Source organism: Euwallacea fornicatus, chromosome 6 (assembly GCF_040115645.1).
Source record: "Euwallacea fornicatus isolate EFF26 chromosome 6, ASM4011564v1, whole genome shotgun sequence".
Lineage (NCBI taxonomy): Eukaryota > Metazoa > Arthropoda > Insecta > Coleoptera > Curculionidae > Euwallacea > Euwallacea fornicatus.
In genome coordinates this window covers 3,576,744-3,593,059 of record NC_089546.1, presented here as the reverse complement: position 1 = coordinate 3,593,059, position 16,316 = coordinate 3,576,744, and the positions used below count along the sequence as shown (strand labels likewise).

Below are 16,316 nucleotides of genomic sequence, written 5' to 3'. Positions count from 1 at the left end.
CATTATTGTCTGTGTAAAACCCTTTGGTATAATTGAACAAAAACATTGTAGTTCCCAGTATTTGCAAAAAGAATCTTCGTAAAGACATCTTGATCTTCCGGAACCTACAGCCCAGCTAATGTGATTGTAGATAGAAGAGCTGATCTCCAACCCCAAAGCACCCCTCCTTGTTTTGATGTATTTCGTGCACAATCTGGCAGCGATTTTTCTACATCCGTGTTCCTTTGATACAAAACAAAGCTCTAAACATACATTGTTACCGCCATCTCTCCCTATTAGGGTCTTAACTCTCTTATTACACGGAAGTTGAAACTTTTTGCCATAACTTCTTTTGTAACAAATTAATTATACTCCAGGGGGTAAATACGGTTCAGAGCGTGTCAGTATGGAAGGGGTGGCTGGCTTACTAACTTTAAATGTAGTTTACGGGACAAAAAGGGCCGTAACATTTTAATTGTTCATGAAAAGATGGATTGTGTATAATACCTTTTGGAGTTATGAGAAACCCGGCTAGCTCTTTCGTCCCTTTCACTGTCCTAAACATATTTAATTACTAGGAGACTTTAGTTAATATTTAGACTTGGTTTAGAAGGCATAGGAACGGTAGTTAGGAAAATTAATGCTTAGATATTAAACTTAGGAACAAAATTGGTCATAAATTATTTTTGCTCTCTACGAGACGTCACCCAGCCCATATTTCCATGTACTATTACCAGATATAACAGGATTAAATTATCAATTACAAATAAATAAATAAAATGGTCCTTTCTAGGTATCCCACCTGCGACCTTCCACACAATAAATATATTCCCAAGAGGGTGCGTGAAATATTTATAGATTTAGGTCCCGTGGAAAAATTTTATGTATTATAGGGTTCGCCTTACGTTATCCGGCTTTATTATAACATAATGTTCGCTGAGTTGTAGTATATTATGAGAAAATATCCTTTTGTGGAAATTGTCGAAGTGGGCAAAGTTTTGTATAATGTCCGTTTGGGCCTTTTATTAAACCTTCCAGAACACACATATTTAAGCATTAGATTATATCGTTCGAGAAGAGGATTTTTGAAAGTATTTTTCTGACCCTTCAGTACACGATAACTATTAATCCTCTCTTTGATGGAACACGAACACTTCACATATAGGATTGTTATAGGTAAGCTTAACGTTCCCGAGATTTCACGTCAACATAACCGTCAATTCAACACTTCTATGATGGAACACTTAAATGTCAATGCAGGTAAAAGTCTTTGTCCTTTGATCGTTCTGGTGGGGCTAAATCTAGTCGATCGACGAAAAACTTCTACAATGTCAAGTTTTGATTAAACCCAGTAATAATTTATAAAGTTTAACGCATTTTCCATTCAGTTATAATCGTAAACCGCCCACGAGTACTCGCAATATTCGACTTCATACAAATTCAATACGTCTCCCAGTAGCAAAAACTTTCAATTCCAAAAGTAGAGCCAATTTCCAGGAAACTGGCAAAAAATTAGCAAGGAAATTTCGTATTCTAGAGCCATATTTTTAGAGTTTCGCGTGACCAAATGAATATTTGTGTTGATTCGACGAATTTTACTGGCGAAGCAAATTTATTTTCCTGCTGGTTAGTGCGAAGGTTTAATTTCAGGAAACGGTGGGTATAATAATTAGGTGCGTGGGACCATCGTCAAAAAGCCGCCACAATGGGGCTTAGCATTTTCGGAAGCGGATATTGGCTTCCACTTCCTGTTTCCTTTATTGGTTTTAATGGGAAATTCATCACCATGCGATTTAAAAGGAAATAACCATTTCTGAAAATATTGTTTCCTGTGGAGTACGATACTTTGAAACAGGGGTAGTGATTTATGTACAAAACATTTAAATCTTAACCAAAAAATATAGGGTATAACATATCTTCAGTGAGGCACTGCAGAGAACGATAGTACTTGCAAAGTATAAAAAAAATATTAACAGACCTATGGTGAAAAAACACCATTTTCGATATACAGGCTGCGACATCTTTTTATAAGTTTTTATAGTTTTGTTTTCATTTAGATTTATTTTTATGTTAGGAAATGTCAATTCGGTTTCAGAATTCATAAAGAATGTTCTAAGAAATAGATCACAAGCATAAATTAGTACATGGCCCAAAAAACATAACACTCTATATGTGACTGCCGACAATTTTGATATTTTTTTTGCAGAGTGTCTTACAGAAAATTGGTATACGAAGTATCAAAAATTGAACTGCATGAGAAAAACGCAAAACATTTTTTAAAATGTGCACTTTGCCGCCCTGTATGTCGTAAATACTACGTTTTTGACCACGGACCTATTAGCACTTTCTGATATTTTGCAGAGTACTATCGTCACTTTAAATATCTCTTTGATGATGTGCCCTGTACATCGTGTGTTTCCGGATAGGTGGACCGATTCGCGTACAAGGTAAAAAATGCTCAATTTAAATTTTCATTTTTTCTAGGTTAATTCCTGTTTGGTTAAAGACCAATTTCTAACGTAATTTCACTTTCAAAAAATCAAATATGTCTTGGAAATTTTCCAAAAACCTATTTTCCTGTAAAGAGTGTTTTCTGTGTCAAGTACCACATAATGTTATGAAGAAAAGTTGTTCAGAACCGGAACCTGAGCCCATACATTTTGTTGTATTGTGCACATAGCAGTGTGAATCTGTCTAATTTAAGACACGAACGTTGCTTTATTAATATTAAACTATTTCTCAAACACAATATTAACGTTAGATGAAAAAGTTCACTTGATTCAGTGCTAGGGAACCGTCGAAAAATCAAAAAATATGATTATGCTTAATCAAAATTATCCAGATGTCAAAAAACAAACAAAAACCAATGACGAACCTCATGCAGGTACTTTAATTGCTTTAAATTTAATAGGTGCACATCTCAAAACATTATTAAGAAAACATAAGTAAAACTCATCTAAAAAAAATTTATAAAGCAAAGTATAGTTATCTACATGAAGCTGAATTTTGCCACAGTTTGGAGAAAGGTGACGAACCAAGACGAGTGAAGTTCTGTTTATCTTTGAGAAAGTTAATTTTAGAAAACAGAAATTTTCATAAACTAATATTTTTTTTCTGACGAAAGCACTTTTACCACAAATGGTGTCCCATCGTCCCAAAACTCTCGATATTGAAGCGAAAGCAACTCCCGTTATGTAACTAATGCAAAGAGGCAATATTTTAAAAATGTGAATGTTGTGCCGTGCCATACGAGCTACGCGTCATTGGAGTTTTCTTCATCGGAGAAAAATTAAAACAGCATAGTTATTTACAAATTCTCGAAAAGTTTATCGACGAATTTCCTTTACATATTCAACATTCGCATTTCTCTCAAAATTATGGTTGCCCCGCCCATTTCATACAAACGTTTACTGATTGGTTAAATCCTTAATTTAGCGAAAGGTGGTTTGGAAAAATGAGCCGGATATCTTGGCCGCCGAGATCTCCAGACTTGACGATAACGGATTTTTTCATTTGTACAAGAATGAAACAAATAGTTTGTGAAGAACACAATCCAAATAATACAGAAATATTAAAAAACAGAATAACGCAGACAGTTTAATTGATTCCTAGGGAACACGTACAGACAGCTTTTAAAGAATTCCCACGCCGTATTGAAAAATGTGCAAATTTAAAAAGAGCTTGCATTGGATTTATTGGAACTTAACATAAGGTTATACATTTTTGAATTTATCTAATGATAGTAGTTTATCATCTTAAAAAAACAAAAATTGGTAAAAGTGAAATTCTTTCATTTGCGGAATACAATAAAATGTGAGAAATCAAACTTAGCGGATTACTTTCAAATTTGATATATGGGCTTAGATCCTGATTCTAAACAACTTTTTTTTACCAACTTTATGCTATAGTTGACACAGAAAAGACACCTTACAGGAAAATAGTTTTTTTGAAAATATCCAAGATCTACTTGATTTTCTAAAAGTAAAATTATGTTAGAAAGTAGGCTTTAGCCAAGCAGGCGTGAACCCCAAAAAATGAAAATTTAAATCGATATTTATTTACCCTTACAAGAAACGATTTACCTCTGCGGGGCACGCGGCATTCACAAATCTAGAAATTTCACGTTAGTTCGCTGAAACAAATACAGAAAATTTGCACTCAAAATTATCGAAATGAAAAGAAAAATACTTCATCAATAAAGTGGAGAATGTGCCCATCCTCATATCTCCCCAACTATCTTTCAACTTCTTCTAATAACTAAATCCTCAAAATCGAAAGTTCGTTTTTCCCAATACACCTTACTTAATACCCAATAAAACACCCACCTATAACTTTCAAATCGATAAATATGCTCGAAGTTGGATGCAAAGAGACCTGGCATTCGTATGTTCCAGAATCCGACATCTGGACATGTTTAATGACCAAACCCCAATTCTGCAGATGGCGCGCTTGTTCCACCAAAAAGCGGTCGTCTGCTATGTAAGTGCCAAGTCCCACTGTCAGGATTGTGGGGGGCGAACCGTTTTTCCTTATCCAGGAGACCTGAAACAATGTTGGATAGAGTGTTAATGACAATGAATGAATAATGAGATGCGGATTTAATTTATTTGATATCGACGGAGAAGATTGGATTGAACTTGTCGCTTGTTTTTGGATACAAAAATGGATGATTGAGGATATTTGTGTAGTTTAGGATCCATTTGCCTAATTGCAAGGATTTGGAATTTATATAATCCGGGATGTCTGTAATTTTTTTCCAAATCGAACCAAATCTCTTCTATTTCATTACAAAGGAAAAAAGTAAAACTGATACATTCATCGATTTCCCGTTAACCATGACATTATCATATAAATCGTATGTCAGAAACACGGCGTTTTCGCTTTGTTTCGGATTCGCAGATAGGAAACTGATTGCTCTTCAATGATGTTTACCCAAGTACTCAGAAATAAAATCCGATATACATTAGAATAACCTTTTCCAGTTATTTCCGCCCTCCAACCCTACCACACTGGGAAAAATTAACAACATTTTTTTTTATTTGCGAGCGGAAAAGTAGAGTTTTTCGCATGTATTTGCGTATGAAAAGTTGTACTTACATGACACAAATACGAAAAAAATAATCAAGTGCTATTTCACCGTAAAAGTGACATTAGCAGTTACTTTATCGCACCTGGAAGGGACTCTCTGACATCTCTTCATCAACAAAAATATCTGAAGAAACAATATTATTCCAAACTCTTACGAAAAGTGTCTCTCCCACCTTTGACTGTCCGAAATTTGCTTAGTGCCGTTTGTGCAATGACAGTCGCATGGAGTAAAGTAACACTTTCTACACTAGGTAGGAAATAGCATATTTATGTGGAAAGCGTAGAAAAGCGGAAAAATGATGTATTTTTCTCTGGAGATATGTCTCTCTTTAGTAAAACATTCATTCAATCGGTTTCGTACTTCTCTAGGACTGGATGACGAGAATCGTGAAAACGTGTCAGTGACAGTCGATTTCTATGCTAATTTGCGGAATAACATCCAAAGGCCCGAAGTCCTGGCCTAATTTATTTATGGATGTCTTGAGGTGCTATCGATTGCTTTGAATGCATAAAATATTGCTTTTTATTCCCTCCGACGATTGGAAGTTTGAAATTTAATCGGTGATGGTTATATTAATACATAAATAAATTACTTTTGACTGTATGGATTAGCACAGTCACAATCGTCGAAAAAACTTATGTTATCAAAATAACTTAATCTTCATACTGTAACAATCTAAACTTTAAAGTTTACGTCTACTTTGTAATATATCTTAGTATGGAATTTTGATTAGTGCTCCGCATTTCCGTATTTTTCCTTCGTGCTTCTAAAGTTTGCCGTAACCCAATTTCCTGGAAATAAATCTTGGAAGGGTCGCAGTTTATAGTTTCAATTTTAATATAACATCGGACTGCTTCCGCATATGAATTTTTAAATGATTTAAAGATTGCAGAAAAGGACATTATTATTGATTTCTCCTCATAATATCGTTCAATAAGATGTATGAATGGGTATAATCCATTCTGTGTACGTCTAATTAGAATAGATAGCTGCTCTATGGTTTGTGAACGAAGTCACAGTTTAACGAGAATTATAGCATGGGGAATCCCTCATTTTCAATGGAGGATCTCCCATATCTATTGAACTCATATACCTATCAACCAATTTGAAATGGGGAAAAACCATTGGCATTTTTTTTGTATTTTCGGAAGATGTGTTATAGTATCACAGTTGGTCAGTTTTCAAAAATAAAAAAAAAAACAATTAAAAAAAAACAAAAACAATTTTTTTTTAAAGAAATTTTTCAAACCCTTTTTTTCACGACGAAAATCTTCAAAAGGATCTCGACCTGTGTTCCGTCGGTCGAATAGTATGGAATTCGTTGAAGCGCCCACTCACTGGAAATTTTTGGATTTCAATAATTCTACCCCGTTTTGATCCAGGACCGTCCTACTTTCATTTCCCGAACTAAGAAAATTCAATTTTAAAAAAAATCCAAATTTGAGAATGATCTTCAGGAACTGGTTATAGGTATTGATTTGCAATCACTTCCTTTTACTTATTCGTCTCTGGCCTCTACAGAGAAGCAATAAATTCTCAAGATTTCCTTCCTTATTGATTTGTTGAATATGCGGAAATCACTTACTTCTCAAACGTTATCGACCGTTCACGTTGGCTCGTGACCATTGGCGGGAGTTTTTCTTCATTCGGTAAGGTTTGAAAATAATAAATAATACTTCGGCCATTAATTGCTTTGTGCGAAATTTCAAATATTCTATATCCTCTCAAATTCTTATTTGCAGATTAATTGTAGCCTCATTACATCTCACTTAGTTTGCAGGGTTTCCCTCCGATTAAGCGAGGCATCGTCCGCAGCAAAATTTAACGCAACAGCACTATCGAAGAATTTTTTGGGAAAATATGTTATTATGGTCTTTATTATTAAAACACCCATTATAAATATTGCAGCTTCGTCAGATTAGCGTACACAACCTGAACCTCGATAATAAATGATTGACGTTACCGGCAGTTTGCCCCAGTTTCCAATAAAATTAATGAAAATTTCATGAATATCTACACGTTCACAATTAAATATAAAATATTGGCACAATTCCTGGCTAGGAAAGTGATCAATATTAATCACAAATATAATAACATTGTTATTCATTTTTCATTGACAATATAGCCGGGAAGCGACATAAAAGCTAATCCATATTATAAAATCCCGATTAATTAGTTATAGTTATAAACAGCAACAGAGAGTTAAGTGGCATTAAATTTGTTTAAGTGGTAAATATAATTTTTCCTGTAAAATTTTGCCAATGGAAATATAGGCAATAACGGGCTGATGGAAGATCAGCGTTTTCCCGAGAATAGCTCATAAAATTTTCTTTAAAACTTTTTCCTCTTGCAGGATTATGCTCTATAACCTGACGGAGCTCCATTTGTCTGAAACGTCATAAAACAGAGAAGGATCAGGTGACAAGTAGTCGGGCAACGTGATCACTTACAAAGCGCGCATTTTAATCAGAAGAAAATGCAAAAGGCACGAAGAGGTGCTTTGTAATGTGACTCCACTGTCAGCGATCTTAAGCTGCTCTTTTAATTCATTCTTCAGATAAGGTGTAATTGAAAGAGGAAATTCAGACAGGCTTATTTCCTGCACATTCTTAATAGTTATTTATCTGAGAAGTGAGCAAAATGCAGATTGTCAGGGACATAACTTGCGTAAATTCAACCGATGATTAAGAACATTATTTTCAATAAAAAAGTTCCTTACAACGGGCGTCGAAAACCTAATATTAAAAAAAAATGTTAAAGTTAACAACCGAAAAGCTATGTTAAGCTTAAAATTTTAATAAAATGTTGAGAAACGTAAGTGGCAGATGTTGATTGTTCAACGTGTAACAATAAAAGTTCAAATTATTCAACAATGACATTGCTAAAAGTAATTTAAAACTTTGTTAATAACAACAAACATGCTTAAAATATAAGGATATTAAAGACTTTTATTAATAAAATTTTCTCTATCTGCTTTACAGTCATGTATGCAGCGTATCATTATATCCGCCATGTTTATTAATGTAAACATACATATAAATACGAGTTATTTGCCAACAGTCCTGTATAAAAAATTGCTCTATACCGACAAACAACATTAAATTTGGGAAATGAAGTTATTGTGATATAACTGTTTTGTTAGAAGCCGATGGATCATCGTTCTTCAATCGTTTTAGTTTTCATTATTTTAAAGACGCCCAGACGATATTTGGGTGAAAATTAACTGTTACGAGCCGCAGGAACACTTGAATCTGGGCTATTGCAAGTTACTGTTGCCGATGCCCTGGGAACCACCCAGAGCGTTATCTCTCGCTTCTGGGCCCGTTATCGAGAGATTGGCAGCGTACGAGGGAGGCATTTGGGTCAGCCAAGGGTGATAACTTCTCGTATGAACCGTTATGTCCAATTAGAAGCTGGAAGAAATAACACTGTGACTGCAACCCGGTTAATTAATCATCTACACAGAACTAATAATGTAGTTGTTTTAAGACATACCATCTACAGGAAATTGAGAGAAACTAATTTAGTTTCCAGGAATTGTTGGACACGCCAACCTCTAAACCGTGGGAATCGCACCGTTCGACTAGCAGGGGCTCACGTGCTAGTTATGGGAACCGAATGAGTAAAGAACCATTTTATTCAGTGACGAATCCCGATTCGGTTCTCATCTGGATTCTCGAAGAGTACGTGTTGAAAAAAAAACAGCTGGTACACGAAGTCGAATTCAGTACACGCGGGACGTTCACGGCTACAGAGGAGGCACAATCGCAGAAATTTCCTTTGGTCGCAGAATATGTCTCGTTTTCCTAATCGTTTTACCAGCCTACGATTATGTTAGGAATGTTCTGGAACCGGTTGTTGTTTCATGCAGAAACACCATTGGCCCAGATTTGATCTTAATGCATGACAATGCCCCCTCCACATACTGCCAGAGGCACTGGAAATTTCCTGAAAGGGCAAAATATTCTAGTTCTAGCGTGGTCCGCGCAATCTCCCGGTCTCAACCCGATTGGGCATGCGTGGGACGTGCTTCAGAGAAGGATTCTGCAGAACTAGAATGAACTTCAAAACCGAAATCGGTTAATTCAAGCCAACAGGCCCATAATTATATTAATTCAACAAGACTGGTTTAACCTGAGTGTGGAAACGCGTTCTAGGGCCACTATAAATATACGGGGAGGATACATTCCACATTGAACTTTAAAATTGAATATATTTTTGAAGGGTTTAAATCATTCCTTCGACTAAAATTTATTTTTTACATATCTTTAAATCCTTTTTAATGCTTATCGGTAAATCGCCTTTTGTACAGATCACTTAGTTTGGCATTTGACAAATTCAGGTAAAAATAACTGTTCTAAGTAGGTTCAAGGCTTGGCGGGAAAAAAATTATTCATTGACAAAATTTAGAATATCCCCAGACTTTGAGCATATGTTTATCATAATAACACAACTTAAGCGGTGAAAGTAGCCTGAAGCAGCAACGGCGCACTGAACTCTGAAAACCTGACTTTTTGAGACTTGCGGAAGTCAGATAAATCGAGTAAAAATGGTACTTCGAAGTCGCAAATATATGCTGTAAGCAACTCCAACAACGTGGAACGACTTCACGTTTCTGGCAGATAGCAACTTACCACTCCGTTATTTGATTTCCTCACTATGCAGGGCAGTCTCGCGGTCCCTCCCATCTGCGCCACTACTGATGAGGAATTTTGAGTTATGAACACAGTCTCATGATGATTCTCACTGACTACATTCGGCAACGAGTGCGCCACGTAACTCCTGATGTTTCTTTCTCTGATTTGCCTGTACCCTGGAACCAAAATTAAGGAGATAAATTTTACAGGAAATTTTATTTAGAAAGTTCTAGGGCTGCATGCTAGTTAGTTAGAGCTGCATAATACATATAAATCGTTGCTCTGACTGAAATTTAGCCGACAATAAAATTTCGTATTAAAAAGTTGGAACTCGGTGTGGTGTTTTCGAGTCTGGGGGCTCGAAAGTTGGCAATAATCTACGGTTTTGATGTACGTCTGCACGTGCACGTTAAAACTGTATAGAAGTGCTGTTAATGGACTCCTGTTTCCACGCATGGGGTTTTGCAGCGTAACGACAGAAACTGCATTAAAGAGTAATAATGCTTTATTGCGCAAAAAGCGTCCTGTTGGGGTACAACTTTAACGATGTTAATTGAGTTACAGCTCCAAACGTGCATTCTTAATATCTTAATACAAAATTAATGAGTAACCTGAACTAACCTTCTTTTTATTACTACTAGCATGTGGCAGGAAGTGAAATCGCAAAATGGGTAATTATGTAGTTTATTAAAGTTGGTGGATAGGAACAACTACCGTATATAGTGAAGGGGGGCTGGGGGATCGAACCAAACAGTACGAGGGTTAATAGGAAGAAACGAGTAATTTGAATTTAGGAAATTTTGGCCTGGGCAAGACGCGCGGTAGACATGCTACATGGTACATGGGGTAATATTGCTATGATGAAACCTTCCAGACCGATTTTGCTATGGTGGGCAACAGACATGCAGAGTACTCGTTTCGAGAAATAAACCCTGGAGGTTTCGATAACCAAAAATATATCAGTTCAGTTGAGTGATTTGAATGAATGGAAAATGTACGATACTTAAGTATTAGAAAGCATTTTTTATTGAAATTATACCTTTCTCAAAGCTGTAACCTTAATTATTTGCACCCAAATCTGACATCAGATCAGCAGAAACTTTTCGAAGGTAAACAATATTTTAGTGCTAAAATTGAATTAAACCCACTACTTTCACCTATCGGCTCTACTTGATCAACAGATCCCTAAAAAGAGCTGTATAAACGACGCCATAAGTTTCATCTAACTTTCATGAAAACAAATTACGACAAATTAATTTAATTTTATCTCATTTCATTTCCGTCTTAATAAGTTTGTTTCGGCAATTTTCTTCAGTTAATGCTTGACTAAGCCAATTTTCGTTAAAGCAAAAAGTAAATTTATAAAACTTTCTTTTCAGTATATTCATTACTGAAATCCTAAAACAAGAGAAGTAAACGTAATTTTTACTAAATACAAAGTCAAAGCAAATTAGTCATGGATGAATTATGTGCTCGAAAATTATCTCGTCTGGTTGTCTCTTATTTACGTTACATGAGGGAAATATTTAAGATGATGGCGTAAAGCTCAGAAGGCGAGCTGACGTTCCACCCCTGAGATGTCCCTATTCGATTAAGTGATAGATGCACCCTTAGAAAGAAATTTAATGCATCACCGGAAGCCATGTTTCTTGCTTATCTGATCCAAGCTAATGGATAGGGGCGTTGAGTGGAAAAACTCACGTATTTCAAAGGAGATTTGTCGGTTCCTCGTGGTTTTAATTTTATTCGGGCTTATTTATTTTATTCTTGTCCTCGTTTTTGCGGGGGGCATTACCGCCCATGGAAAGTGACAAGTTTTTGCGTATGAAAGCCATTTTGGAACTTGAAATCTGAAAAGACTAATTGTAGCAAAAGCCAGTCCTTCGTTGTGTTCTTTACGAAGTTGTTTCTAAATAATCCTAAATTAGACGAACAATTTACCACTCGAAAACAGATATATCTGACAATAGGGAAAGAAAGACATCGGTAATCATGGTTTAGCAACAAACCAATTTTTTCTAGTAAAATGAAGAGAGATGTTCAATGAAACTGTAAAATCTGAATTGATTGGATTTGTTGAAGTTATTCCCGTATGGGAACTTCATTATGCTTATTTGAAAAATTGTGTAGAATAAAATAGTAAATAAATTGATTTCGTTAAATGAGAAATTGATAGAGTTCAATGTATCTGCACTAAATAGGAAGATTATCAACCAGAACATTTCGCGTATTAGCTTTGTCTTTGCTAAAATCGTTTTTGACATAAATCAATACAAAATCGAATGGAATTTCAGATTTATGAATAATAGGAACTTACAAATATAACCGCAATGTTCTAAAATCGATAAAAGCGATATGTGTGTTTGTTTAGTCCACGTATACTGCTAAAACAAATATAGGAGCAAATTTTAGTTTACTGGGATCACAAAATCATGATCCACCGGACGATACAAGTCAAAAGTATTAGAATTGTTCGTATCAGCAGATAAGAAATAAGTTTAGTTTTGTTATAATACTAAATTTTTAATTCGCAGCTGAAACTGGATCTGTGCGGTTCACTAAAGTTATGAACAACGTTTTTCCGCCAGAATATTGAGACCTCAGATATTCTATTTCATGAGCAGATGTTACACTCACTTTCAGGTCATTTGGGCAGTTAATGAGACTTTTGCGGGAAAATACCCGACCCTCTTTCCCGCTCCCTCTAGAAAGTTATAATTTCGCGCACTAGTGTGGGAAATTATATCTTTCTGGACTCCAATACGTCCTTCGGACACGTCAACCTACATTTAGTTTCATGCACTTTTTATACGTATTTCCAATCATTCAAGATGGGTGAAAATATATGTAATTGCCAGTTTCGATTTTTTAAACCGAGCCTCGCAGTTTTTCCTTCCTAGATGAATGATATTAAAGATATATTTGTGTTGGAAGGCAATTTAATTGTACCTAGTTATGGTTGATAGACCATGGTACCTAGAGCGGCCCTTAGGTTCACCAGACATGAACCCTTTAGAGTTTTTCCCATCGGGTTATATTAAAGACAGAGTGTACTACAATAGTTCCGTGTTTACTGAAATTAATTTTGACATCTGTCCAAAATGATCACCTTCCATAACCCTGTAGTGTTCAAGCTTCTAGTGCTCATAAGACACTATTTCAGGCGGAATGGTTTCCATCGAAGGACCCAGTCGATCTTTAGGAGCTTTGACAGTAATTCATTTGTTTTAACACACTATTTTTCATTCATCGAAAAAGTGTAAGAAGCCTAAGTCTGGCAACCTTGCCGGCCACTTTATAATACCACGTCTCTTATAACCAAAATTGGGTGTAACTAAATGCGTCATAACTCCAAAAATAAGTTTACTCTGCGTACAGATGATAAAGACATAGAATCTAAGTAAACCATCTCTTATTTGAACATTTCAGAACCTACCAACTATAGCTATAGGTAATACTAGACAAAAGATATCCATAACTGCGTACAACGTTAAATGAAAAGAAAGCGGGGTGGCTCGTTTTAAAAACCCAAACTGACCATTATATGTTTTTTAAGACACCACGTAAAATTCTAAATAGTTTTAAAGTGCACACAAAAGAGACCAGCAACGCCGTGCCGTACAGAACCGTTGTATTCTGAGCAGTTTTTACATATTCTATAATAAATCACAATCTTGTAAAAGCCTTTAAACCCCTTATAAAACACTCCACAATATGTGGCGCGTACTTCAAAGACCTTCTTATGCATTTATATTATAAAGAAATATTATGAATCAGTAGGAGAGATAAGAAGAAAAATCGTCGACTGCGGGACAACTTGCATAATTATTTACGTCATAAGACCGTGCGATGAAATGAAAGTGGTGCTTCACAGGATGAGAAAAGAAAACTTCAGGACGAGTCCAATGCGATGTCTTGAAGCTGGAAGAATGGAAGAATTGAAAAGAAACTATCTGGTCGTAGAACACTATATTATTCTAAGGTTGCGAACTGCATCATTATGATCAAAATGTCAAGATTAAATCCGGAAGTAAGCGGCGCTGAGGTATCTAAGACATGACCGACATATAAGTATTTCACAATCGCGTTTTATATACGTTTCTATCCATTACTAGATTTTATGAAATGCCAACAAACTTATCTAAACTGAGCACATACATAAAAGTCGAAATACAAAACTATAACGCGCTTTAAATCATAACAGTAATGGTGACCTTTCATTTGACATTCATTTCCATTGCAACCACAATAAAACAACATTGGGGATAATGGCATTGTGGCCGATTAGCTTACTGTGCAAATAATGAGTCATATGCGTGTCATTATTAACCTGTGATTCAACTGTTTTCGCAAAAAAGGCTAGAAAAGTACGTCACGGTCATTCAACACACCCTGTAACGGTTTTTTTTATGTTTATGGTAAAAAATATATATTTATAGTAACATTAATTACTTTCTTTTAAAAACTGTATTTTTCCAGGTTAAAAAATAGCTGACAATTTCCAATGTAGCAATTTAAATGAGAACCAATTTTTTGTAGTTAGTTTTCATTCACCCAGTTTAAGTTAGACATTTAATTAGCGTGTAGGAACGGTCTATGTAGCATGTCCGCGGGCAAGCCAAAAAGGCGAATAAGTCCAGGCTAGTCCTCTTCGATTACCTTTGCTGGCTCTGCACACAATAGAAAAAGGTGAAATACGTAATTTAAATTTAACACATAACTGGCAATTTCAACAGGATGGTAAACTTGCACATAAGGCAAGAGTTGTAGGGGAATTTCTGTCAAATAGATTTCCTGGAATATAAACAGGTACCCATTCGGAACATCCGTGGCCAGCGCATTGTCCAAACCTTACCCCGTGAGATTTATTTTTTTAGGGCTACACTAAAAACCATGTTTGACGAGATCCCTTTAAATGCGGAGAAGCATTAGGCAGAAGACTTATTGAGCAACGGACACGAAACGTTATTTATGGTTAGAAAATAGCGAACACTTGTTTGAACATTTTTTATATAATGTACGATTAATTGTAATGTCAACTATATATAAATAGAAAAATATGTAGAATCGGGAAAAAGTGATAGATAACCAAAACATTAGGTAAATTATCAAGTATGATGTATAAATGAAATCGTAACAAAATATTGTCTGAAAATCGACAAATAATTATCAGAGCCGTATTAAAAAAAATACGATTATTCTGAATGAACTAAATGTTGTTAATTGAAACTAAAACTGGTAGATTCAAACTTTCAAAATACTGCAAAGAAAAATTGGTTTTAGTTTTCTCCTATCTCTTACGACAACTCGAGGAAAAAATTTTAAAAAAATCGAAAATTGTGTTTTTTTTTCGAAATAGCTGAAAAACCAGAAATTATTTCATACATCCATTTAAACGCTGAAACAACTTCCTTAAATGCGGTTTGTTTTTTCCTATTCAACCAAGTTTGTATGTGCTATACTTCACGAGCTGCCAATGAGGGGCATTATAACATTAGACACATTTTTGTTTACGGAAATGGTCCAAATTTTTCACAGGTAAAGAAGCCTTCTGCCTGAGAATGGTTATACAGGGTGTAACAAATTCGAATCTATGTATGAAGATCTCGAAAACGGGAAGACATGCAAAGTCGGTTAAATGGAAGCAAACTCACGCCTTTTGACGCTCAACAAAAATTCATTTAGAAATTAAAAAATATTTCGAATGCCTTCGGAAATATTCGATAAAAAGCAAAAATTTTGATATTCATTTTTTTCAAAAAACTCGAAAAACTTTATTTGGAGAAAGCTAATAATGAAACATTAGCTCTCTACTATTATGATCGGTATTTTTTCTCAACGATTGGTTTTTAAGATATCACAAACTATTTTCAAATTTCTTATGGGCGCCCTCTTGGATTGGAATATATCTTGCATGAAATACGATCTGAGGTTTGTTTACTTGATATGACAATGCAATTCAATGTTCCTTAGTGGAAAATGTTTTTTTTTTACTTTTATTCGTGTAAAATTAATTAAAATACTGAAATATATTACATTACTGAAATGGGAATTTCATGCAGATTCCAATTTTGTAAAAATCCAAGATAACGCCCGTCAGAAAATCCAAAATAGTTTATGATATCTCAAAAACCAAATGTCAAATGAAAATACTGCTCGCACCAATGGAAAAACAGACAAAAAGTGCTGTAATAATATTTGCAGCTTTCTCCGAATAATGGTTTTCGAGTTTTTTGAGAAGAATGAAAATCAAAATTTCAGTCTTTATCGGATGTTTCCGAAATTTTCTGATTTTATAAAATTACCGAATGAATTAAAGTTGAGCGCCAAAATACGCACCTTCTACCTCCATTTAACTGCCTTTGTACCGCTTGTCTTTTTCGAGACCCCCATAAACGGATTCGAATTTGTTACACCCTGTATACCTGAACCGTCCCCGAGTGACACCCTCAAAATCGAATTCGAGAAACTAATACCGATGATTCATTGCCTAAAACATAAGCACCATCAAATAATATCACTCTGAAATGAAATGACTTTCTGCCTAGGACCATATGACATTCCATCCCCAGAAACCACCCTCGCTTGGTAACAAGTGGAGTAAAAGGGGA

General features: G+C 35.3%; 1 protein-coding gene across 3 annotated transcripts in view; it reads right to left on the bottom strand.

Annotated features, from left to right (window-relative positions):
• Positions 1-16,316, bottom strand: part of LOC136339798 (limbic system-associated membrane protein-like) — a 173,372-nt gene that overhangs the window by 22,887 nt on the left and 134,169 nt on the right. For all 3 annotated transcript variants that reach the window (XM_066283294.1, XM_066283293.1, XM_066283295.1), the window contains exons 3-4: positions 9,703-9,881; positions 4,305-4,521 (exon numbers count right to left, since the gene is read on the bottom strand). In XM_066283294.1, the coding sequence (XP_066139391.1) occupies positions 4,305-4,521; positions 9,703-9,881 (396 nt within the window). The remainder of the gene's footprint in view (positions 1-4,304; positions 4,522-9,702; positions 9,882-16,316) is intronic.